The sequence below is a fragment of the Martes martes genome, assembly GCF_963455335.1.
Source record: "Martes martes genome assembly, chromosome: 10".
NCBI classification, from domain to species: domain Eukaryota; kingdom Metazoa; phylum Chordata; class Mammalia; order Carnivora; family Mustelidae; genus Martes; species Martes martes.
The window spans coordinates 12037834-12064057 of NC_137898.1; the positions used below are offsets into that span (position 1 = coordinate 12037834).

General features: G+C 40.9%; 1 protein-coding gene across 1 annotated transcript; it reads left to right on the top strand.

Annotated features, from left to right (window-relative positions):
- Positions 1-25086, top strand: LOC308351171 (glycine N-acyltransferase-like). The gene is made up of 6 exons (XM_080816636.1): positions 1-147; positions 6952-7047; positions 11183-11290; positions 21749-21875; positions 23226-23397; positions 24023-25086. Exons 2-6 carry the CDS (start codon positions 6970-6972, stop codon positions 24423-24425), a joined length of 888 nt encoding a protein of 295 aa, XP_080672762.1. The 5' UTR covers positions 1-147; positions 6952-6969; the 3' UTR covers positions 24426-25086.
- Positions 25087-26224: the final 1138 nt, after the last annotated feature.

The window sequence follows — 26224 nt, forward strand, 5'->3', positions numbered from 1 at the left end:
AATTTCCGGAGGAGACAAACATAAAAGCAGTTTGCAAGACCCTGCCGAACTGACAGCACCAGAGGAAGTTTCATCATCTAGGCATCTGCTCTTCTTCATTTGTTTCTGGGGACACCTCCAAGGATTGGTGTGGAGACAGCTTTCCAGGTGGGGACTCAAACTTAAAGGGCCCTTAAGAAGGATGGTAAATTGGGATACCTGGGTGGCTCAGTCGTTAAGCATCTGCCTTCAGCTCAGGTCATGATCCCAGGGTCCTGGGATTGAGTCCCATATCAGGCTCCTTTCAGCAGGAAGCCTGCTTCTCCCTCTGCCTACAGCTCCCCCTGCTTGTGCTCTCACGCTGTTTCTCTCTTTCTCTCTTTCTCTCTTTCTCTCTGACAAATAAATAAATAAATAAAATCTTTGGTGGCTCAATCTGTTAAGCGTCTGCCTTCAGCTCAGGTCATGATCCCAGGGTCCTAGGATCAAATTCCACATCAGGATCCTTGCTCAGTGGGGAGAATTGCTTCTCTCTCTGCCCTCTGACCCTCCCCCTGATTGTGCTCTTTCTCGCTCTCTGACAAATAAATATATAAAATCTCAAAAGAAAAAAAAGAATTACAGTAAATCTACTCCTCCTGTGCTCAGTAAATGGAACGTCACAGCCTGAATGACAGCACAGCTGTTTACAACATGGTTTATTGAATATTTTCAGCCACTGTTGAGACCTACTGCTCCGAAAAGAAGATTCCTTTTAAAATACTACTTCTCATTGACAGTTTCCCTGGTCCCCCAACATCTCTGATGGAGATGGACAAGATTAATGTTGTTTTCATGCCTGCTAACACAACATCCATTCTGCAGCCCATGAGTCAGGCAGGGACTAATTCTGACTTTTAAGTCTCATTCTTATTCTTTAAGAAATAAAATTCATAAGGTGATAGCTTCCACAAATGGAGATTCCTCTGATAGATCTGAGCAAAGTAAATTGAGAAACTTCTGGAAAGGACTCACCATTCTGGACGCCATCAAGGACATGCAAGGTTCATGGGAAGAGATAAAAATATCAACATTAACCATTTAGAAGTTGTTGATTCCAACCCTCATGGAGAACTCCAAGGGGTTCCAGACTTCAGGGGAGGCAGGAACTTCAGGAACGGCAGATGTGCTGGAAATAGCAAGAGAACTAGAATCCAACGTGAGCCTGAAGAGCTGACTGATTTTGCTGCCGTCTCATGATACTTCAATGCATGAGGAGTTGCTGGTTACGGATGAGCAAAGAATGTGGTGTCTTTAGATGAAATTCACTCCTGGTGAAGATGCTGTGAAGACTGTTGAAACGCCAACAAAGAATTTAGAATATTATGTAAACTTCACCGCTGCAGTAAAGAGGCAGGGTTTGTGGAGATTGACTCCAATTCTGAAAGAAGTTCTACTGCGGGTAAAATGTCATCAAACAGCATGACATGCTACAGAGAAATTGTGAAAGAAAGAGCCAATCAGTGTGGCAAGCTTCACTGTGGTCGTATTTTAAGAAATTGCCCCAGCCACCCCAACCTTCAGCAGCCAGCACCCTGATCAGTCAGCAGACATCAGCGTCGAGGCAAGACCTTCCACCAGCAAAAAAGATCACCACTCACTGAAAGCTCAGATGACGGTTAGCATTTTTTTTAAAACAAAGTATTTTTTTAAAAGATTTTATTTATTTATTTGAGAGAGAGAGTGAGAGAGAGCATGAGAGGGCAGAAGGTCAGAGGGAGAAGCAGACTCCCCATGGAGCTGGGAGCCCGATGCAGGACTCAATCCTGGAAGTCCCGGATCATGATCTGAGCCGAAGGCAGTTGCTCAACCAACTGAACCGCCCAGGTGCCCCTAAACAAAGTATTTTTAATTAAGATATGTACATAGCGTTGTTTGTTTGGTTGGTTTTTCGTGGTTTGTTTTTTTTTTTAACATAATGCTGTTTCATCATTTTGTTTTCTTCAAACAACTGACAGTGATTTGGGAGAGAGATAGAGGACACACACATAGAAAAACCAGGAACATGCCACCACTCTGCACATTGCCCAACATGTTAAAGCAGCAGGATCCAAACATATAGTGAAATCTTTGTGACCTAGATGTTTTTCCATAGAAACAAACTAATATTGATTCATTTTTGCAAGTCCAAATCTTTCATGACCACTCTGAAGAATCCACATTCTTTTTTTTTTTTTTTAAGATTTTATTTATTTATTTGAAAGAGAGATCACGTAGGCAGAGAGGCAGGCAGAGAGAGAGGAGGAAGCAGGCTCCCTGCTGAGCAGAGAGCCCCATGCGGGGCTTGATCCCAGGACCCTGGGATCATGACCTGAGCTGAAGGCAGAGGCTTTAACCCACTGAGCCACCCAGGCGCCCCAAGAATCCACATTCTTGAGGACCTAAGCTGAAAAGAAGTATCGGAGTCCTAGGAAGTCAAAGTGAACAGAGAACAATCCAGCAGGAACAAATGCCTCAGAGCTAAATATTTAAGTGTCAATAACTTCTAGCCAAAGACCGTGTGGAACATACCTAGAAGCCAGCTGAGTCAGATTTATTGTCTGTTGCAACGAGAGAGACAGCACACCTTAAGGAAGTGTGGCACATCTCAATAACAGTGTCAGGAGGGCCTTGCCAGGTGATTTGGGGAAGGGTTTGAGGAAGCATGGGTTTGCTCTGCTTGGATACTGTCAGAAAGCATTGCAATTCTATCGAAGACTCTTGTCCTTGAAGCAGGAAGAAAGCACAGGGATAAAGAAGTGGCAGCCACTTGTTACCTGGGGAGAGGAGTATTTGGCCATTTTTGCAGAGAAGACAGCCTTCTTGTTTTGTCCATGCTCAAACATGACTGTGACATGGTCTCTTTTTTGTCTCCTTCCGTCATGGCCACAGAATGACCTTGCCTGATGTTGTTGTTCTATAAAAATGTTATGTTTTAAGGTCTACTTTTAAAAAAATTCTTTCCTGGGGTGCCTGGGTGGCTCAGTGGGTTAAGCCGCTGTCTTCGGCTCAGGTCATGATCTCAGGGTCCTGGGATCGAGTCCTGAATCGGGTTCTCTGCTCAGCGGGGAGCCTGCTTCCCTCTCTCTCTCTCTCTGTCTGCCTCTCTGCCTACTTGTGATCTCTGTCAAATAAATAAAATCTTAAAAAAAAAATTCTTTCCCAAATTCATAAAACTCAAATTTCAAAGTGGAATGTGGAACTATTTTAGATAAATGACCTGTCATGCGGAAAGTAGCAGAGGGACAAATAAGTACAGACAATGACTTTCTTCTAACATTTACATTTAGAAATTCACAATCACTGACTCTATCAAGAAGTCACCTTGATTTTTTAAAAATAAAAAATCAGCACCATTTGTTGAAAAGACTATCCTATCTCCATTTGTCTAGACATCTTTTTTTCCTAAGATTTTAATGTTTATTTGAGAGAGAGAGAGAGAAAGCATGAGAAGGGGGAGGGTCCAAGGGAGATGCAAACTCCCTGCCAAGCAGGGAGCCTGATGCAGGACTCAATCCCAGGACTCCAGGATCATGACCTGAGTCGAAGGTAGTCTCTTAACCAACTGAGCCACCCAGGCGCCCCTAGACATCTTGGTAGCAAATCAAATGACCACAAATGTCTATCTATTTCTGGGCTCTCTATTCCATTTCATTGGTTTATTTTCTTTATGCCAAGACGCCTCTATGATGATTACAGTGGCTTTCTAGTAAGCCCTGAAATCATGTAAATTTTAGAATCTGTGACTTTCTACAATTAAGACTTGGGATGTTTTATGGCTAATTTGAAACTATAGATCAATTTGGGGGAGAAATGGTGACATACTAGCAATAGTAAGTCTTCTGATTCTTTTTCCCTTTCATGTATCATTATGGATAGTTTCAACTGCTGCATCTTCAATTTCACCGATCTTTTCTTTTGCAACATCTAACCTACTGCTAAAAACATCCAGTGTATCTTTCATTTCAGATGCTATATGTTTTCATTTGTATAAGTTCCATATGCACATTTTTTATGTCTTCCATTTTTCTTCTCATGATCATGTGGTCCTTTATATTCTTAAACATGAGGAGTAATATTATTATAGCTATTTAATGTCCTTGTTTGCTAGTTCCAACAGCTCTGCATCTACCCATTTTTATTTCTTTAGGCAAGGAGAAACCTTATCTGCAAGTATTGCAAAGAGTGGGAGAGACTCTTACAACAGGGAAGAGGCACTGTTGTAACAGAAAAACAAAACAAAACAACAACAACAACAACAACAATTTTGACCATAGGCCTGGCAATGTCTCCTCTGGGTCCATTTTTACTGATTTTTTTTTCTCCTGTTTATGGATCGTGTTTTCCTGGTTCTTTCCATGCCTAGCATTTTTTATTGGAAGCTAGACAATGTGAATCATCACTATTAGTTGATAGACTTATAGTGTTGCATTTTGTTTTAGTGCATAGTTAAGCTATTGGAATGAGATGATCATTTCAAGACTTGCTTTTAACCAGGGTAGGGTGGATTTAGAACAGACAAGTCTGAATTCAATCCTCTGCTGAACATCTCGCCTGATGCCCTTATGTTACAAGGTCTCTCCACTTCAGCCTGTCAGAATACAAACTCTTCCCAGACTTGTGTGAGCTATCAGAATTTTTCCACCTGATCTTGTCCAGTGGTTCTTTTCCTAGGATAAAGCCCAAGGTAGTCTCCCCTTACACAGTTCAGCGATGAGCCGAAGACTGTAGATCTCCCTTTCCCAAAGATCTCCAGACCTCTCTCTCATTCTCCCTCTCTCACTTTCTGTCTTTCTCATTCTCTCTCCCCACCCCCTGCTTTCTCTCTTTCTGGAGCTCCATGCTGGCCTCTATCTCTGTATGCTCAAGTCAGTGAGACTGCTGTGGTCTGGTCCGGTTCCGTTTCCTGGAGCTGCAGCCTTCAAGCAAGTGGATGCAATCATGAAGCTCACCTTTTCTCTTTTGCTTTTCTAGGGTTGGCAGTTCTGTGCTGCACGATGTTATTTCATTTGCTGTTTAGTTTTTTGGGTTTTTTTTTTTTAAGTATTTGATCTCTTTTAAAAAAATATTTTATTTGGCAGAAAGAGAGAGAGAGAGAGAGACAGAGGGTGCACAAGCAGAGGGAGTGGCAGGCTCCCCACTGAGCAGGACCTGGGATCATGACCTGACCTGAAGACAGATGCTTAACCACCTGAGGCGGCCAGGCACCCGTCATTTGCGTTTAGTTCTGTCATTTTTTTTTTTTTTTTCCGGGTGAGAAGGTGAGTCCAGATCCTGTTACCTTAGCTTGGCCAGAAGCAGAAGACTCCTCCCTGCTTGCTGTTCAAGCCACAAAGTTACCCAGTTCTGACCTGAGCATGGCATCTCACTCACAGTTGCTTTTAATGCAACATCTTTTCAGATCACTTCTTTGGTGCCTTCACTTAGAAGGGACTTTGTACTCCTCCAAAGATCATAGTTCCAAAGTACAGTGCTGTGACACAGGCTCTTTTCTTCTTTTCCATGTGGTTGGGATTTTATACAATGTTTTGGTAATCTCCATTTCAGGCAGTGAATCAAATATGAAAAAATGCTATATTTATTCTACCTAGTAATCCATACAATATGCACCATAGGTGTAAGAACGAGGCTTTGAGATGGCATAAGGCTTTTAAAAAGGGGGGGGGGCGGTGGTAAATACCAGTTTGGAATATAGCCTGGAAATTTTTTTAATAGGTTTGTTTTTATTTTAGACCATGTCCTAATGCCCACATTGAAAAGACTGCAGCAAAATAGCTTGCAATACGTAGCACTTTAACTCAGGTGGGTGGGGGGAAGAGGAAGAGAGGGGGACAGAAAAGGATGGGAAGGAAGAAGAGAGGGAGAAGGAGCAGGGATAGTTGTAATGAAATAACATGTTCAGGGACGCCTGGGTGGCTCAGTGGGTTAAGCCTCTGCCTTCATGATCTCAGGGTCCTGAGAGAGCCCTCTCTGCTCAGCGGGGAGCCTGCTTCCCTTCCTCTCTCTCTGCCTGCCTCTCTGTCTACCTGTGATCTCTGTCTGTCAAATAAACAAATAAACTCTTGAAAAAAAAAAACACATTCAGTGCTGACTTTATGACAGATAGTCTTCAAAGCCCTTATTGACTCATTTAATGTACTAACTCATTTAGTCCCCACAAAAATTCTATCAAGTAGATAGGACTACTATCCCATCTTCTTTTGAGGTTGTGAAAATCAACAAAAGGAATCCTTTTGAATGGACTCAGGAAGCCAGCAGAGGGAGCCCTGGCCATACCACTCTCCCTTGCATTCACAGTGGACCCAACAGAAAATAAGCACCATCTTACTCCCAGTGAGCAATGGCCACAACTCAGCCAATAAAAAGCCTCTATACTTGGAAACTTTTCTTTCCTCCAATAGACCTTTTGTTTAGAACAGCCTTCCCAACTTCTCTCTGACTTCTATAAAAGTGTTCCTCTCTGTTGTCCTCCAGACTTGCCTACCATTTTCTACAGCTTCCTTATCCTGAACTGTAATTGTTTGCTAGTCCCAAGTCAGCCATTTTTGATGGTAAAATGACTGACAGTTTTATTTGTGAGGTTAACAGAGGAAACCAAGGCCCAGAAAGAGTAACTTCCTTCCCCACTGTTACACAGCTCTTCACTGGTGGTGTCAGAAGAATCACTAATGGCAAATGAATTTCAAAAGAAAATGTGCTTGTTAATCTAAAGTGAAACTCATGGCTGGAACACACTGAAGGGTAAGAAAGTGAACTAAAAAGATGTAGAAAGAGTCTCCTGTGCTTTCTACCACGCTCAGCCTTCCCTGGAGTCGGTGAAGACTTTAGTGACGCTCACACGGATGAAGAGACACGGAAGGGGGACTTGATCATTGGAAGAGAACTTACTACTCATTTTTCTGAATCGCCTCCAGCTTCTTCTCATTCCTGGCTGTTTCTTGGTTCTTCCTCTAGGCTACGGTATCTTCCACAATGTTCCTATTGCAAGGTGCCCAGATGCTGCAGACACTGGAGAAATCCCTGAGGAAGAGCCTTCCTGAATCTTTAAAGGTGACTGTAGAAATCTCTGGGTGGGGAGAAAGGAATAGAAATTTCCTGTGAAACAAGAAAAGAGATTAACATTTATTGAGCATTTGGTCTGTAACAAGTGCTAGTGGTGTTTTCTCTCACTGAGTGGCATTACCTCTGTACAAGATATGTGCTATGATGTCTGTGTCACTGATAAGAAGACAGAGCTCAGCTTGGTGATTTACCTAATACCACCTAATTAGTAACTTCAATGCTATGTTATGAACATGGGTATGTTGGACCCTAACTGCCATTTGCTTTATATTCTGTGATTACAGAAGTGTTCCCTTACTACTTTCCAAAAGAACATTCTGTAAGAACATTGGAATTTTGTCTGGATTTTCCCTCCAAAGTTCACGGAGACTGCATATTAATGTTTAATTTATTCTCCTGAAAAGAACACTTCCCAGGTGACAGGTTAACCATCATTCCTCTCTAAAATTCGTAAGAAGTCGATTCCCATTTTAATTTAAATTTCCCAATTTCTCCGAACTGACTGCACATCAGGCTATTTCATGACTGACTCTCAGTATCTCCCTTAACCTAGTACATCTGATCAGAAATCTCAGGATTAAAGTAGACGCACACATAAATACCTACATCCAGAACTGGGCAAGCACGACTCTTAATGCCATTCTTGAGTACTTGCTTGTTTTTTTCTTTAGCACCAAAGTGACAGGGTACACTCCAGCAGAAACAAAATAACAACTGTGTGTCTTTGTGTATGTGTATGTGTGTTATGAGGACAATTCTTCCCTGAAATTTCTGTAGACATAGAAATTAGATTTTTAGGGGCACCTGGGTGGCTCAGTGGGTTAAGCCTCTGCCTTCGGCTCAGGCCATGATCTCAGGGTCCTGGGATCAAGCCCCACATTGGGCTCTCTGCTGGGCAGGGAGCCTGCTTCCCCCTCGCCCTCTGCCTGCCTCTCTGCCTACTTGTGCTCTCTGTCTCTGTCAAATAAATAAATAAAATCTTTTTTTTTTAAAGAAATTAGATTTTTACTGTTTTATAAGACACTCCTATAAGATGCATGCATTTTAGATAAGATAAATGCATTTGCTCCCTCACTCCCTCACAGCTCTGTTACTCCCTTCTTTCAGTAGAAAGGAGAAAAATATTAGCACTATTTTATTTGGAGATCACATGGCTTAATTTTTAGTTATTAGACACAGACAAATGAAATGAGTTGCAATATTCTTTAATTACTATGAAAAAATGACTTTGAGCCACAGCTGACCCTTGAACAACATGGGTTTGAACTATATGAGTTCACTTATGTGTGGATTTTTTTCAGTAAATAAAGTACTGTAAATATATTTTCTTTGTAATTTTATTAATAACATTTTCTTCCTTACTTTATTGTAATAATATAATATATAACATACAAAGTTGTCCTAATCAACTGTCCATATTAAGGGATTCTAGTCAATTGTGAATTATTCATAATTCATAATTCATAAGTTTGAGGAGAATCAAAAGTTATATACAGATTTCCATTGTGCAGGGAATCAGTGCCCCTAACCCCCATGTTGTTCAAGGGCCAACTGTGATCCATAACTAAAGTAACCCATTTTGGTAGATTCTCACTAATATTAATCTCTATTACCTAATATTTAATTCCTTTCCTTTGGTGATGCTTACGATTCAGGCAACCTTGCAGAGAGATAGTCAATTTTGGGGGAGGAAGTTACATCAGCTAGACACTCTACGAATAATTGCCTAAGATATTTTTATGCTAAGGAGCTCTTTTATAAATTTTTCAGGTCACAGGTTTTCTTCATGCTTTAGTGTAGAATTTTGTTATTTGAATTTCTCTTTACCTCTTCTGTTAGTTGGACCTCAAATATTTTGAGAAAACTCTTGGTGAATCCCAAGTGTCTTTTCTTGGAACATCTCTGTGGTAGGATATGGTGGTCCTCTTAGTGCCTCAATTCATTCTCCTTTGGTGCATATTAAAGATACACATTTCTCCCTAACTGAAATCTAAAATATTTGTATGCCAGGTACTTTTAATGGATGTATAACCTAAAACTCGAAAGTTACTTGAGTCTCAGACAAGAAAAAGTCCAGCCATTCCTGTAAGTGTTAGATGTTAAATACATTGTAGTACTTGGGTCAATTCCAGTTGAGTCAACTTAGAGTAGCTACCTGGCATGTTCTGAGTTCAGCAGGAAAAAAGGAAGAAAAATTTAAATAATTAGGCCATGGGAATAATTAGGCCATGGGTCGTGATCTCAGGGTCCTGGGATCGAGCCCCGCATCGGGCTCTCTGCTCAGTGGGGAGCCCGCTTCCCCCTCTCTCTCTGCCTGACTCTCTGCCTACTTGTGATCTCTCTGTCAAATAAATAAATAAAATCTTTAAAAAAAAAATTTAGATAAACTCAGTCAACTCAGAGGTTTTTTTTTTTTAAGATTTATTTATTTTAGAGAGAGAGAGAACATACACAAGCAGGGGCAGGAACACAGGGAGAGAGAGAGAAAGAGAGAGCACAAGACTCCCCACTGAGTGCAGAGCCTGATGCAAGGCTTGATCCCATAACCCTGAGATCATGACCTGAACCAAAACCAAGAGTCAGATGCTTAATTGACTGAGCCACCCAGGTCCCCCTCAACTGAGTTTTTTCCCCCTTCTCTTCCCCACCCCTTTAACATCAATAGTTTATGTGGGTGGAGAGCAGGGGTGAAAGATATTGGTATAGTCCTTGGTCATCATCTATCCGTGGTGGAAATTTTTTTTTTAAGATTTTATTTATTTATTTGATAGACAGAGATCACAAGTAGGCAGAGAGGCAGGCAGAGGGAGAGAGAGGAGGAAGCAGGCCCCCCGCTGAGCAGAGAGCCCAATATGGGGCTCGATCCCAGGACTCTGGGATCATGATCTGAGCCAAAGGCAGAGGCTTTAACCCACTAAGCCACCCAGGCGCCCCATGGTGGAAATTATTAAAGTATATACCATCTTTTTGGCCTTGGGTCATTGGCATGTTCCCATGCTGGTATCTGAAGAGGCTTTGTGTTTACATTTACCATGAGGCCCATGCAGATATCCACGGCTGCATTCCCCAATCCCCAAACCACAGAAACACAATGTCCAGGATGAGGGTGGGGATCCAAGATTGGGCCCCAAACCATGGGACTCACAACCTATTCTCTTGAGTACTTTGCTGTAGCCTCTGCTTGTTGGTGGAAGTTCATTTAATCTTTCCAGATAATAATGTGGTCATTTGGGACACCTGGGTGGCTCAGTGGGTTAAGCCGGTGCTTCAGCTCAGGTCATGATCCCAGGGTCCTGGGATCGAGTCCCACATCAGGCTCCTTGCTCAGCGGGGAGCCTGCTTCTCTCTCTGCCTCTGCCTGCTGCTCTCCCTGCTTGTGCTCACTTGCTCTCTCTCTCTCTCTGACAAATAAATAAGTAAATAAAATCTTAAAAAAAAATAATGTGGTCATTTATGTTAAGGAGCATTAAACATGTACATAATCTTTGAGCCAGCAAGTACTCTTCTGGATATTCTAAGAAAATAGGTGCCCATGCAAAGATTTCTGTGCAAGCATGTTGTATGAAAAATTATTTGTCAAAGTGAAAAGTTGGAAATGGCTAAAATTACCACCAATAGGCAAATAAATTAAACTGTGGTACATCCCTACAATGGAATCCTATGCAGCCATTATAAAATAATTGAAAATTTTTCTGTTTATGAACATAGAAATATGCCCACAATGCATTCAGTGGGGGAAAAACACAATGTATCAGATCATTTTATTTTTATACAATTGTTGTATCTCTATGTGTATGAAAGAAGAAAGTCTTGGAAGAGACCATTTTGAATCCTAAAATGAAGAATGGTAGTCTTAAAATCATCAAATTTTATCTGTCCAAACATTTTACTATATGCATGTATGATTCATATTGGATGGGGAGAGAAAGCTCTCCTCATTAAAGAGTTAAAAAAAAAAAAAAAGTAGTACTTGGAGATGGTTTGACCTAGGTGCCCTATTTGGCCTTACTCTAACACAAAATCCCATGATTTCATAGAAATAATCCTTGTCCTGATTAAACAAGACACTTTACCATCCCTTCCTAACAAGCCAAACCTCTCTCCCTTACTTGGGATGCTGCAGGTTTATGGGACTGTCTTCCACATGAACCAGGGAAATCCATTCAAGCTGAAGGCCTTAGTGGACAAGTGGCCTGACTTTACAACAGTGGTTATCCGCCCTCAGGAGGAGGTAAGTTGCCAGAAGTTGTATGAATATGCCTCTGTGTTCATTTTTGCTGTGAGCCTGCCATGCACCCAGAAGTGTGACAGCCCCAGGGGATACAGAAATGAATAGTGTGATGGTGAGCAAGTCCTGTCCTCAAGGAACTCAAGAAAAAAATCCATAAGCAAATAAAAGAACATGGTGTGAAGTGTGCGAGAACAGATGTACAACACAGAAATAGCCTAGGTGAAAGCTGATTCAACTATGAAGGTTGGAGATGGAGGTTACAGGAAAAGGTCAGAGAGACTTCCTGATGAGAGGTTTCATCTACAGTGGATTTGGGGCATATTTTATAGATAGCGTTAGGCTGAAAGGAAAAAGAGGCCATTCTAACCAGAGAAAAAACACCAAGGGCCAACATAGGAAGTTGTGAGATAGCACGATGAGTTAGAATGATCATTAAAAGGAAATTTATAAAACTATAACTTCCATACGCATTTAGGGAAACATTTCAAGATTTAAACATTTAAAGAGAGAGAGAGCATAAGTGGGGGTGGGGAGCAGAGAGAGAAAGAGAGAATCTCAGGTAGACTCTGCACTGAGTGAGGAGCCTGAGGCAGGGCTAAATCTCACGACCCTGAGATCATGACCTGAGCCAGAACCAAGAGTTGGACACTTAACCAACTGTACCACCCAGGAGCTCACATTTTGGGGAAACACTTAAAAACCAGAGAAGCTACACAGTTAATACATTTCAAACAAAAACTCCTAAGCTTATTCTTAAATATGCAGTAAAATTATAAATTTATAAAAATATAAATATTATATCTTTCATAGAAATAGTTATTTGAAAACCACTAAATTAAATAATATATAAAGAAATTTCTATTAGTAATAAAAACTGAACAAAAATAAAATTATTTGATGTTTTATGTTAAATGTGATCTTAAGGAACAAAACGTATTAGTGGGTATCCTTGCTGACTTGTCAGTGTATTTGGGGGCAACATTTTCCAATTATTTTTTAAGAAGCTTTCTAATTCTACACTGAGCTGTGGTAATATTTTCCTATGCCTCCTTCCTCCTAATAATCTCATCTGTTATTGGAAGGAGTTAAGATGATAGAGGAGTAGGAACCCTAAGCTTGCCTTGTCCCTCAAATACAACTGGATAGCTATCAAATCATTCTAAACACCCAAGAAACCAATCAGAGTTCTGAAAAAACAAATGCAAGTCTACAAGTAGAAAAGCAACTGCCCTTTGGAAGGTAAGATGTACAGAGACTTGAATCTGGGGTGATACGGATGCAAGGAGGGAGCCTGCTTAAGGAGGCTACTGCAAAGTATTGTAAGCAATTGAGTGCAGAATTGGTACTAGGCAGAGCTTCCAGGTGTAGGAACAGGGAAGACAGCTGCGAACAGTTAAGTGTAGGCACTGGCTTTCTGTTCTGTGTTGCTATAAACCTGCAAACGGCTGCGTGGTTATGTGATAGCTGTCTTGGGAACAGGTCCAGCAAAAGGCAGAAGCATACTGAGACCCTCCCTGGGAGAAACAGCGCAGGTCCCCACCGTAGGACTCCCTAAAATTTTGGAGTTTGAAACTCAATCGTGTGCCTGAGATAAAAATGCTTGGACACATGAAGGGTGAACACAGAGTTCTGACAAAAACCAAGGAGACGAAAGTGATTGATTGTTTTTCTCTGAGGGCTCACTGAAGAGCTGGGGCTGAGAATTTTCAGCTCCAGGGCTAGAGAACTGGGCACAGCCATTTTCATCACCCCTCCTTCAGTGCTGAAAGCCTTCAGGGAGCAAAACTGCGCCACCTAGTGGAGTCTGGAGCTGCTCCCACTGAGCCCTGCTTCTCTGTGCACTGGAGTTGCATTTCCACTAGGACAAATCCACCCAAGAATCAGTTCAACTGGTACCTCCTTCAGAAAACCAGCACAGACAACTCGCTTACACCAAGTTAACTGATCATAGAGGGCTGCAAATATTCAGCTGTTAGGGAAAACAGTATATAGCATTTTTGTATTTTTATTCTTCAGACTTTTAGTATTATTTTTTTTCAGTTTTTTTATTTTTTCAATTCTTTTTTATTCTTTTTTATTTTTATATGTACTTTATATCTTTATTGTTTTATTTTTTGTTTCCTTCCATTGTATTGCATTAAATATATACATATATTTAGTGTTTATATGTATATATACATTATATATTTCATTGTATTGTATTTTCTATATATACACATATATCTGTATATATATATTCTTTCTTCCTTCCTCCCTCCCTCTCTCCTTTCTTTCTTTTCTTTCTCTTTCTTTCTTATCTTGGGATCTAGTTTTTTTTTTTTAGCAAGCAGACCAAAACACACCCAGGATCTAGGGGGCTTTTCATTGTTGTCGTTGTTATTGTTGTTTCTTTCTTCTTTTCTTTTCTGGACAAAAATGATAAGACAGAAAAAATCACCCCAAAAGAAAGAACAGGAAGTAGTACTCACAGCCAGGTATTTAATCAATATGGCTATAAGTAAGATGTTTGAACTAGAATTTAAAACAACAATTATAAAGACACAACCTGGCCTTGAAAAAAGCATAGAAGACACCAGAGAATCCCTTAATGTAGAGATAAAAGAACTAAAATTTAATCAGGCCAAAATTAAAACTGCTTTGCTGAGATGTAGCCCAAAGAGGAGGCCATAAAAATGAGTATGAATGAAGCAGAAGAAAGAATCAGTGATACAGAAGATGAAATGTGGGAAAATAAGGAAGCCCGAAAGAAGAGGGAAGGGAAACTATTAGATCATGAAGGAAGACTTAGGGAACTCAACAATTCCACAGAACAAAATAATTTCTATAGAAGAGGAGTCCCAGAAAAAGAAGAGTGAGGAAAGGGGGCAGAAGGTTAATTTGAACAAATTATAGCTGAGAACTTTCCTAATTTGGGAAAGGAAACAGGCATCTAAGTCCAAGAGGCACAGAGAGCTCCTCTCAAAATCAACAAAAATGGGTCAACACCTCAACATATTATAGTGAAACTTGCAAATTACAAAAATAAAGAGAAAATACTAAAGGCAGCTTGGGACAAAAGGTCCTTAACCTACAAGGTAGAAACATAAGGCTGGCAGCAGACCTGTCCACAGAGTCCTGGCAGGCCAGAAAGGACTGACATGATATAGTCAACATGCTAAATGGGAAAATATGCAGCCACGAATACTTTATCCAGCAAGGCTGTCACTCAGAATAGAAGGAGAGATAGAGTTTCCAAGACAAACAAAAACTAAAGGAATTCATGAACACTAAGCCAGTCCTGCAAGGAATATTTAAGGGAACACTTTGAGCACAAAGAGAGAACAAAAGTAATAAAGACTAGAAAGGAACAAAGACAATCTACAGAAACAGTGACCTTACAGATAATACAATGGCACTAAATTCATATCTTTCTATAATTACTCTGAATGTAAATGGACTAAGTGCTCCAATCCAAAGACATCGGGTATCAGAATGTATTAAAAAAACAAGACCCCTGGAACAAACAATACAAAATTTGTATGGAACCAGAAAAGACCACAAATAGCCAAAGGAATGTTGAAAAAGAAAATGAAAACTGGAGGCATCCCAATTCCAGACTTCAAGCTATAATACAATGTAATCATCAAGACACTATGGTACTGGCACAAAAACAGACACATAGATCAGTGGAACAGACCAGAGAGCCCAGAAATGGACCCTCAATTCTATGATCAACTAATCTTCAGCAAAGCAGGAAAGAATATTTAATGGAAAAAAAAAACCAGTTTCTTCAAAAAATTGTATTGGAAAATTGGACAGTCACATGGAGAAGAATGAGAATGGACCAATTTCTTTACACAAAAATAAACTTTAAATGGATGAAAGACCTAAATGTGAGACAGAAATCCATCAGAATCCTAGAAGAGAACACAGGCAGCAATCTCTTTGACCTCTGCCACAAGAGCTTCTTGCTAGACATAACGCCAAAGGCAAGGGAAACAAAAGCAAAAATGAACTATTGGGACTTCATCAGGATAAAAAGCTTTCACAAAGCAAAGGAAACAATAAACAAAACTAAAAGGCAACCTAAAGAATGGTAAAAGATATTCACAAATGACATATTTCATAATGGGCTAGTATCCAAAATCATAAAGAACTTATCGAAATCAAGACTGCCCCCCCCCAAAAAAAATACAGTCAAGAAATGGAGAGGCGCCTGGGTGGCTCAGTGGGTTAAAGCCTCTGCCTTCAGTTCAGGTCATGATCCCAGGGTCCTGGGATCAAGCCCCACATCGGGCTCTCTGCTCAGCAGGGAGCCTGCTTCCTCCTCTCTCTCTCTCTGCCTGCCGCTCTGACTAATTGTGATCTCTGTCTGTCAAATAAATAAATTTTAAAAATCTTTAAAAAAAAAGAAAGAAAGAAATGGACATGATCCCTACTCATCAAAGAGCCTGCTTCTCCCTTTGTCCCTTCCCCTGCTTGTGCCCTCTCTCTCTTGCTCTCTGTCAAATAAATAAATAAAATCTTTAAAAAAGAAAAGAAAGGATGGGTGGAAGACATAAACAGACATTTTTCCACAGGAGACATACAAACGGCCAACAGACACATGATAAAATGCTCCACATTACTTGGTATCAGGGAAATACAAATCAAAAGCACAATGAGATACCACCTCACACCAGTCGGAATCGCTAAAATTAACAATGCAGGAAACAACCAATGTTGGTGAGGATGAAGACAAAGGGGAACCCTCTTACATTGTTGGTGGGAATGCAAACTGGTGCAGCCACTCTGGAAAACAGTGTGGAGGTTTTTCAAAAAGTTAAAAATAGAGTTACCCTGTGACTCAGTAATTGCACTATTAAGTATTTATCCAAAGGATACAAACAGTGATTCGAAGGGGCACCTGCACCCCCATGTTTATAGCAGCAGTGTCTACAATAGCCAGAATATGGAAAGAGCCCAGATGTCCAACAACAGATGAATGGATAAAGAAGATGTGGTATATATACACAATGGAATATTACTCAGCCATCAAAAAGAATGAAATCTTGCCCCTTGCAATGATGTGGATGGAACTAGAGGATATTATGCTAAGTGAAATAAGTCAAAGAAAGACAAATACCATATGATTTCACTGATATGTGGAATTTAAAAATAAAACAGATGATCATAGGGGAAGGGAAAGGGTAAAAAAAGATAAAAACAGAGAAGGGTCAAACCATAAGAGACTCTTTAACAACAGAGAACAAACATTGTAGCTGGTGGGGAGGGGGTGCAGTAACTGGGTGATGGGCATTAACGAGGGCACTTGAGGTAATGAGCACTTGGTGTTATATATATCTGATGAATCACTAAATTCTACCCCTGAAGCTAAAAATATAGTACATGTTAACCAAATCAAATTTAAGTGAAAAAAAATTTTAATAATAATTTAAAAAATAATAGAAAGCAAATCTAAAAAATTAATAATCTCATCTGTTATTCAATAATTTGAGATGATCTTTCTAAATAAGTGGTTTATTTCTTTTTAGAGCTACACTTTATTTAACTCTAGCATTGTTTTAAGAAAGCATTTTTAATTTTTCATCTTCTTTGGCTTCATTAAGTATAGATGGTGATTTTAATCCAGAATTAGCTATAACCAAATTTAATACTGTCACATTCATAATTGGTGTGTTCTGCAAGTATTTGAACTGTAGTAAAATTTATTCTTGCCACAGATGCTTTTCCTTATCACTTGTTTTCCTCTTCTTCCCATTGGGAGTAACAGAAATATAGGAGAATGCTTTCTTTTGGGGGGGGGGTATTTCTTTTTTTATTTATTTTTTTAATTTTTTTAATTTTCAGCATAACAGTATTCATTGTTTTTTCACCACACCCAGTGCTCCATGCAATCTGTGCCCTCCCTAATACCCACCACCTGGTTCCCCCAACCTCCCACCCCCCCGCCCCTTCAAAACCCCCAAGTTGTTTTTCAGAGTCTGTAGTCTCTCATGGTTCACCTCCCCCTCCAATTTCCCTCAACTCCCTTCTCCCCTCCATCTACCCTTGTCCTCTATATTATTTGTTATGCTCCACAAATAAGTGAAACCATATGATACTTGACCTCTGCTTGACTTATTTCACTCAGCATAATCTCTTCCAGTCCTGTCCATGTTGCTACATAAGTTGGGTATTCATCCTTTCTGATGGAGGCATAATACTCCATAGTGTATATGGACCACATCTTCCTTATCCATTCATCTGTTGAAGGGCATCTTGGTTCTTTCCACAGTTTGGCGACCGTGGCCATGGCTGCTATAAACATTGGGGTACAGATGGCCCTTCTTTTCACTACATCTGTATTTTTGGGGTAAATACCCAGTAGTGCAATTGCACTATTTTTAATTTCCTGAGGAATCTCCACACTGTTCTCCAAAGTGGCTGCACCAGTTTGCATTCCCACCAACAGTGTAAGAGGGTTCCCCTTTCTCCACATCCTCTCCAACACACGTTGTTTCCTGTCTTGCTAATTTTGGCCATTCTAACTGGTGTAGGGTGGTATCTCAATGTGGTTTTGATTTGAATCTCCTTGATGGCTAATGATGATGAACATTTTTTCATGTGTCTGGTAGCCATTTGTATGTCTTCATTGGAGAAGTGTCTGTTCATATCTTCTGCCCATTTTTTAGTGATTGTCTGTTTTGTGTGTGTTGAGTTTGAGGAGTTCTTTATAGATCCTGGATATCAACCTTTTGTCTATACTGTCATTTGCAAATATCTTCTCCCATTCCATGGGTTGCCTCTTTGTTTTGTTGACTGTTACTTTTGCTGTGCAGAAGCTTTTGATCTTGATGAAGTCCCAAAAGTTCATTTTCGCTTTTGTTTCCTTTGCCTTTGGAAACATATCTTGAAAGAAGTTGCTGTGGCTGATATCAAAGAGGTTACTCTATGTTCTCCTCGAGGATTCTGATGGATTCCTGTCTCACGTTGAGGTCTTTTATCCATTTCGAGTTTATCTTTGTGTACGGTGTAAGAGAATGGTCGAGTTTCATTCTTCTACATATGGCTGTCCAGTTTTCCCAGTACCATTTATTGAAGAGACTGTCTTTTTTCCACTGGATATTTTTTCCTGTTTTGTCGAAGATTATTTGGCCATAGAGTTGAGGGTCCATATCTGGGCTCTCTACTCTGTTCCACTGGTCCATGTGTCTGTTTTTATGCCAGTACCATGCTGTCTTGGTGATCACAGCTTTGTAGTAAAGCTTGAGATCAGGTAACGTGATGCCGCCAGTTTTATTTTTGTTTTTCAACATTTCCTTAGCAATTCGGGGTCTCTTCTGATTCCATACAAATTTTAGGATTATTTGCTCCAGCTCTTTGAAAAATACTGGTGGAATTTTGATCGGAATGGCATTAAAAGTATAGATTGCTCTGAGCAGTATAGACATTTTAACAATGTTTATTCTTCCGATCCAAGAGCATGGAATGGTCTTCCATCTTTTTGTGTCTTCTTTAATTTCTTTTAGGAGTGTTCTGTAGTTCCTCGAGTACAGATCTTTAACCTCTTTGGTTAGGTTTATTCCTAAGTATCTTATGGTTCTTGGTGCTATACTAAATGGAATCGATTCTCTAATTTGCCTTTCTGTATTTTCACTATTAGTGTATAAGAAAGCCACTGATTTCTGGACATTGACTATTGAAGCTTTTGACAAAATCCAGCATCCATTCCTGATTAAAACGCTTCAAAGTATAGGGATAGAGGGAACATTCCTGAACCTCATCAAATCTATCTATGAAAGACCCACAGCAAATATCATCCTCAATGGGAAAAAGCTTGCAGCCTTCCCATTGAGATCAGGAACACGACAAGGATGCCCACTCTCACCACTCTTGTTCAACATAGTATTAGAAGTCCTAGCAACAGCAATCAGACAACAAAGAGAAATAAAAGGTATCCAAATTGGCAAGGAAGAAGTCAAACTCTCTCTCTTCGCAGATGACATGATTCTTTATATGGAAAACCCGAAAGACTCCACCCCCAAATTACTAGAACTCATACAGCAATTCAGTAATGTGGCAGGAGAATGCTTTCTAATAATTGTCTTTGCTTGATTTGAAATTTTAATGCACTATGCGGGTAGAGAGTACTATTGTTATAAATTTTTTATCATAAATTGAATACTTGACTCTCTCCTCTTATCTCATTATTTAAATAATTTAGGAATAATTGTAATGCAGCAATAGAAATATCAACATTTTAGTACTTAAAAATATCACAGTATATCTCACATTTTGGTCCTTAGCACATTTTGAGTGTACTCTGTGTATGGTGTAAGAAAGTGGCCCAGTTTCACTCTTTTCCATGTAGCTGTCCAGTTTTCCTAACACCATTTATTGAAGAGACTGTCTTTCTTCCATTGGGTATTCTTTCCTGCTCTGTCTGTCACAGATTAATGGACCATATAAACAGGAGTTTATTTCTGGCTCTCTATTCCATTTCATTGATCTGTGAATTTATTTTTGTGCCAATATCATACTGTTTTGATTACTACAGCTTTGTAATATATCTTAAATTCTGGAATTGTGATATCTCCATCTTTTTTTTTTCTTCCTCAAGATTGTTTTTGCCATCCAGGGTCTTTGTGGTTCCATACAAATTTTAGAGTTATTTGTTCTAGGCCTGTGGAAATGCTATTGGTATTTTGATAAGGTTTGCACTGAATCTATACTTTGGGTAGTATGGACATTTTGACAATATTAATTCTTCCAGCCCATGAGCATGGAATATCTTTCTCTTTGTTTGTGTCATCTTTAATTTCTTTTCTCAGTGTTTTATAGTTTTTAGACTTTTAGTTCGTAGGTTAAATTTATTCCTACATATTTTATTTTTGCTGATGCAATTGTAAATGGAATTGTGTTCTTAATTTTTCTATCACTTCATTTTAATTGTATAGAAACAACCAATTTCTGTGTATTAGTTTTGTCTTAGGGTTTTCTATGTATAGTATCATGTCATCTTCAAATAGTGACAGTTTAACTTCTTTAACAATTTGGATGAATTTTATTTCTTTTTCTTGTTGCATTGCTGTGGTTGGGACTTCTAGGACTGTGTTGAATAAAAGTGACAAGAGTGGGGCACCTGGTTGGTGCAGTCGGTTAAGTGTCAGACTCTTGGTTTCGGCTCAGGTTGTGACCCCATGGGATCCAGCCCTGCCTCTGGCTCAGCACTCACTGTGGAGTCTGCTTGAGGTTCTCTTTCCCTCTCCTTCTGCCCTTCCCACTCATGCACTCTCTATCTCTGAAATAAATAGATAAATCTTTAGGGGGAAAAAAAAGTGGCAAGAGTGGACATCCTTGTCTTCTTCCTAACCTTAAAGGAAAAGTTCTTTTTTTCACCATAACAGCGTAATATCCAAAATCCATAAAGACTTACACAACTCAACATCAAAAAACAAATAACCCAATTTAAAAATGGCAGAGGACCTGAATTAGTACTTTTCCAAAGAAGACATACACATGACCTACAGGCACATGAAAAAATGCTCTATATCAATCATCGTCAGGGAAACAAAAATCAAAACCACAACAAGATATAACCTTATAGCCATCAGAATGGCTCCAATCAAAAAGATGAGAAAGAACAAGCATTGGTGTGGGTGTGGGGAAAAAGGACCCTCATGCACTTTTGGTGGGAATGTAAATTGGTACAGCCACTATGGAAAACAGTAAGGACATTCCTCAAAAAACTGAAAATAAAAATACCATACGATCCAATAATTACCCTACTGGGTATTTACCCAAAGAAAATGAAAACACAAATTTGAAAAGATCTATGCACCATATTTATAGCAGCATTGTTTATAATAGCCAAGATATGGAAGCAACCCAAGTGTCCATCAATAGAAGAATGGATAAGAAAAGATGTAGTGTTTGTGGAGTATTACTCAGCCATAAAAAGAGTGAGGTCTTGCCCGTTGTGACAACATGGATGGACCTAGAGGGTATAATGCTACATGAAATAAGTCAGACAGAGAAAGACAAATACCATATAATTTCCCTCATATGTGGAATCTGAAAAACAAATAAGCAAACAAACAAAAATCAGAAACAAATCCATAAATACAGAAAACAAACTGATGGTTCCCAAAGGGGAAGAGGGTGGAGGGATGGGCAAAATGAGTGAAGGGGAGTGGGAGGTACAGGCTTCCTGTTATGGTATGAATAAGTCATGGGGATAAAAGGTACAGCATAGGGAATACAGTCAGTGGTGGTGTAATAGCATTGTATGTGAGAGACGGTAGCTGTACTCGTGCTAAGCACAGCATAAAGTATAGACTTGTTGGATAATTATGTTGGATGCCTGAAACTAACATAACATTGTGTGTCAACTTACTTCAATTTTAAAAACTCACAGTAGAGTGGAATTTAGAAAAATGTATTATAATCATGAAATATAAAGAATTTGTTTCATTTCGCTTTTCCCAATGACAATAGGAGATGATAGATGATTTTGATCACTACACCAATACTTACCAACTCTACTCCAAGGACCTCAAGAATTGTGAGGAATTTCTTGGCTCACCAGAAGTCATCAACTGGAAACAGCATTTGCAGATCCAAAGTAAGAGAAATGGGATGTGTGCAGTCTCACTTCTCTGTCCTAAACAATTTTCCCTGAGTCATATCTCCTATCCCCCAAGCTCCAGACCCTCAGCCTGCTGCCAAATTTTTAACTCACTCGTAAAGGGATAAAAAAATACTCGTGCAAAGAATGGGGTTTATAGGGAACCATAACACAATTTCTTGATAGCCAAGGATTTATGGCATATTTTGCAGACATATCCAGGATCCCTCAAGTGATTGGGTACCAAAGTAGAGCTTCCCTTAGGACCCTCCATTCCTGGATTACGTGTGGCAACTTGTGCCATAAAGCACCTCCCAGACCATGAAGGACAATGGTCATGGTTGTGGACATGCCTCCAGAGTCAGACTCCTTAGAATGGCATCTGCTTGTTACTTGCTATGTGATTCTAGTCACATGACTTAACCTCTCTGACACCATGACCTTCATATACAAAAATGAGGCTAGGAATAGTTTCTAGAACACTGGGGCATTCAGAAGATTAAATGAAATCTTGAATAGGAATTTCTTACTACGATAACCTGGATGGATCTGTTAACTTTTGCTGTGTGGCAAACCTCATGATTCTGTGAATCAACTGTTTGGGCTAGGCTCCGCAAGGCCGTCCTGCTGATCTCACTTGGGTTTAGTCAGGCAGTTGCAGTCAGTTGGTGGTTGGGCTATGGGCCAACTGATGCGCCTGGCCTCAGTCAAAATGTCTGAATGATGGTTCTGGCTGCCAGTGTTGGCTGCTATGGCAACGACTTGTTAGGAGCACGTGACCTCGGCAGGCTAGCACTAGGCCTATTCATATGGTATTGGTTTCAAAGTGATTGAGATCACAAGGAGAGAGCTAGCCTCAGTGTTCAAGCACTTTTAAGTTTTTCCCCACATCAAATTTATTTTTCCCCACTGGCAAAAGCAGATCATATGGCCAAGGTCAGATGCAGTGCAGGAGAGGACTACTCCAGGGAATGGATACAAGGAGATGTGGGTGAATGTAGGCCATTATTGCAAAAGTCTACCACACTGAGAACATAGTAAATGCACAATGGATATTGGCTACTATTTTTCTAAAGCCCTCCCTCCTTTCATTTCAGAACTACATGATTATGAAGTCCAGAAAACTTGGTTCCAGTCTTGCTTTGCCACTAAAGACTTAATGAATTTCTGGGCCCATTTTTACTCATGTAAAATGGGGGAAATTGCACAAATCATGATGATGAGACTCTGGTCACACTGCAGCACTGAGCCTAGGTTCCCTGTAAATCCCAGACACTTCCTACTCTCCTGGAGCGCTTCTCCACAGGATGTGCTCAAATCACTGTCTCTCCTTCTAATCCCATCTAGGTACCCAGCCCAGTCTGAATGAGGTGATACAGAATGTTGCAACCACTAAATCCATCCAAGTCAAGCAGGCACGGTGCTTTCTCTACATGATGGCGAATGACGTGAAGAAACTGGTTCCTTCCCTGCTGGACGTAAAGCAGTTATCCTCCAGTAGTGGCAAACCCAAGGCCATGTGAGTTTCATGCGAGTCAGCCTGCACTACTCACAACTCCCACTACTGACCTAGCCTCCTGTTTTCTCTCTCTGCTTCCACTCAGGCCCATCTGCAATCAATATTTGTCAATGCAGCCAGAGTAATCTTTTTAAAAAACTGTGCAATTCAGGGGCATCCGGGTGGCTCAGGTCACGATCCCAGAGAGTCCTGGGATCAAGCCTCGCAGGGGGTTCCCCACTTGGTGGGAAGCCTTCTTCTCCCTCTCCAGCTTCCCCTGCTTGTGTTCCCTCTCTCTCGCTGTCTCTCTCTCTGTGTCAAATAAATAAATAAATAAATAAATAAATAAATATTTTTTTAAAAAATGTAATTCAGACCATGTTCCTCCTCTGCTTAAAACACTCCATTTCCTTTGTTATCTAGAGTATATCCAACTTCTGCTCAATCCTTCGACCTATCCTGTCCTTCCCGCACACTCGCTCCAACAACAGTGGCCTTTTTCTGTCCTTCTGCGACTGTAAGCTCACCTCTCCTCGGGATCTTTGCATCTGCTATTGCCCCTGCCCACTCTCTCTCTCGAGACAATAGAGGTAGAGAACAAACACAGACCTCCGTACTCACGGACTTTTCTCCTGGGTCTCCACAGCAACCAAGAGATGTTTCGGCCCTCCTCCCTGGACGTTACCCACGCTCCGTTGGTGAATAAATTCTGGCATTTTGGCGGCAATGAGAGGAGCCAGAGGTTCATCGAGCGCTGCATCCGGACCTTCCCCACCTTCTGCCTGCTGGGGCCTGAGGGGACCCCTGTGTCCTGGGACCTGATGGACCAAACAGGCGAGATGCGGATGGCGGGGACCGTGCCTGAGTACCGGAAGCAGGGCCTTATCTCTCACATCGTCTATTCCCACACCCAGGCTCTACACAAACTCGGCTTCCCCCTGTATGCTCACACAGACAAGAATAACAGAACTGTCCAGCAGATATGTTACAATCTGCACTACATCCACATGCCCTGTGACTGGAACCAGTGGCACTGTGTGCCTCTGTGAGGCAGCCCTGCATGGAAGACCGTGTCAGATGGGCCTGGGCCTGGGGGGACAGAGGGAGAGAAGACGCTCTTACGTCTTCTGTCACTGCTAAAGAAATGACACTATTTGGACTCGGGGGAAGCAGCACGATTGGTCAGCAAGGCCACCCTCATCCCTGCACACGCATCACACAGATGGGCTTCTATAGATTTGTCCATATGAAGCAGGCATCGGTATTCCTGCAGTGGCCCCCACATAAGTGAGCCCCCCACACTTCCAGGATCTCGGTGACACTGCTTCATGAGCTGCATGGTGCCCCAGATCGCTTCTCCTGGACTTCTTACAACATGGATTAGTAGAGCCTTGACAAATTTTCCAGGGAGGGTTAATGTTTTCTGGGCAGTATGAATTATTCCTCTTCCTTCCTGTGGCTGTTTCCTTAGTGATCAGCAAGTGTGTTCTGCTCATTAGGTTTGCAGAGATTATCTTTTCCTCTGATTGCTACTTTGGAAGTACATTAAATATATACAAATACATAGGAAATGTTAGGTTAAACACAGTACACATGAAATAGCACGGAGAGTTAATAAGAAAGACACATATGTTAGCCTGTCCTCTCCCCACTCCCGCACTTTCCTAAACCCACCTGAACCCCCAAACAATAAAGAGATTTTGTGTTTCACTGTGTAAGCTGAAGTGCAGTGGTTTGTGGTGGGGAAAGCATGGGTGAGTTTATGGAGAGAGGGAAGTGAGAGCAACCAGGGAATGGAAATTTGTTGAGAAGACACAGAAGATGACAGGGAGGGTATGATTACGTATTGTCCCACTTGCCCTCAGCATGTTATTTTAGGACACCTGGATTCTCGGAAGTTCCCGGGAGAACCCGGCTGGGAGTGTGGTGGGGTTATTCTTCCCGGTGGGGACAGGCACACTGGGAGGGTTCTTTTGCCCCAGCAAATCACCTGGACTAAGAACCTGTTTCCTTCTGATCCACCTAAGCCTGGCATTAGGCTATGGAACTGGGGATGGAATGTCCCACCCAGCCACACACACACAAATTGAGGTTAATTTCTTGGCCAGTAAGTGTTTCTCGACCTTGGCACAGTAGACATTTTAGGCTGGACAATTCTCTGTTATGGCATAGAGACTGTCCTATGCATTTGTAGAATGCTTAGCAGGACCCCTGGCCTCTACCCACTGAGGCCAGTAGCATCCTCCATCCCAGTTCTGACAACTAAAAATGTCTCCAGATATTGATAAGTGTGCACTGCATGCAAAGCCACCTGTGATGGAGAGCCACTGGTCTAGAGAAGGGATTCTCATCCTTGAGCCTGCGTCAGAATCACGGACTGTGATTTAACTGTCAGGCCTGTTAAAACACAGACTGTTGAGCCTAACTCCTAGATTTCTGATTCAGTAGATTTTGGGTAGAGTCCCAGGATTTAAATTTCTGACAAGTTTCCATGTGATCCTGATGCTGCTGGTCCACGAACCAGGCTTTGAGACCCACAGGTTTAGAGAAATAATAGAACATATTATGTCCTAAAGCCACAGATGAAAATTCATAACGCACTTAGGTATAGTGTTTTACTTTTGTTGATACAATGTAGATTTACATTCTAATTGATAATGTTAGTTCATTATTAAGGAGGGCACATGTTGCAATGAGCACTGGGTGTTACATGCAAATAATGAACCATGGAACATTACATCAAAAATTAATGATGGGGGCGCCTGGGTGGCTCAGTGGGTTAAAGCCTCTGCCTTCAGCTCTGGTCATGATCCCAGAGTCCTGGGATCGAGCCCCGCATCGGGCTCTC

Bases quoted from the DNA above. Each gene is read 5' to 3' on its own strand.
- LOC308351171 (XM_080816636.1), top strand. From the start codon at position 6,970: ATGTTCCTATTGCAAGGTGCCCAGATGCTGCAGACACTGGAGAAATCC. The intron at 11,291-21,748 runs GTAAGTTGCCAG...CAATGACAATAG, and splicing joins TTATCCGCCCTCAGGAGGAG to GAGATGATAGATGATTTTGA. The intron at 23,398-24,022 runs GTGAGTTTCATG...GGGTCTCCACAG, and splicing joins AGTGGCAAACCCAAGGCCAT to CAACCAAGAGATGTTTCGGC.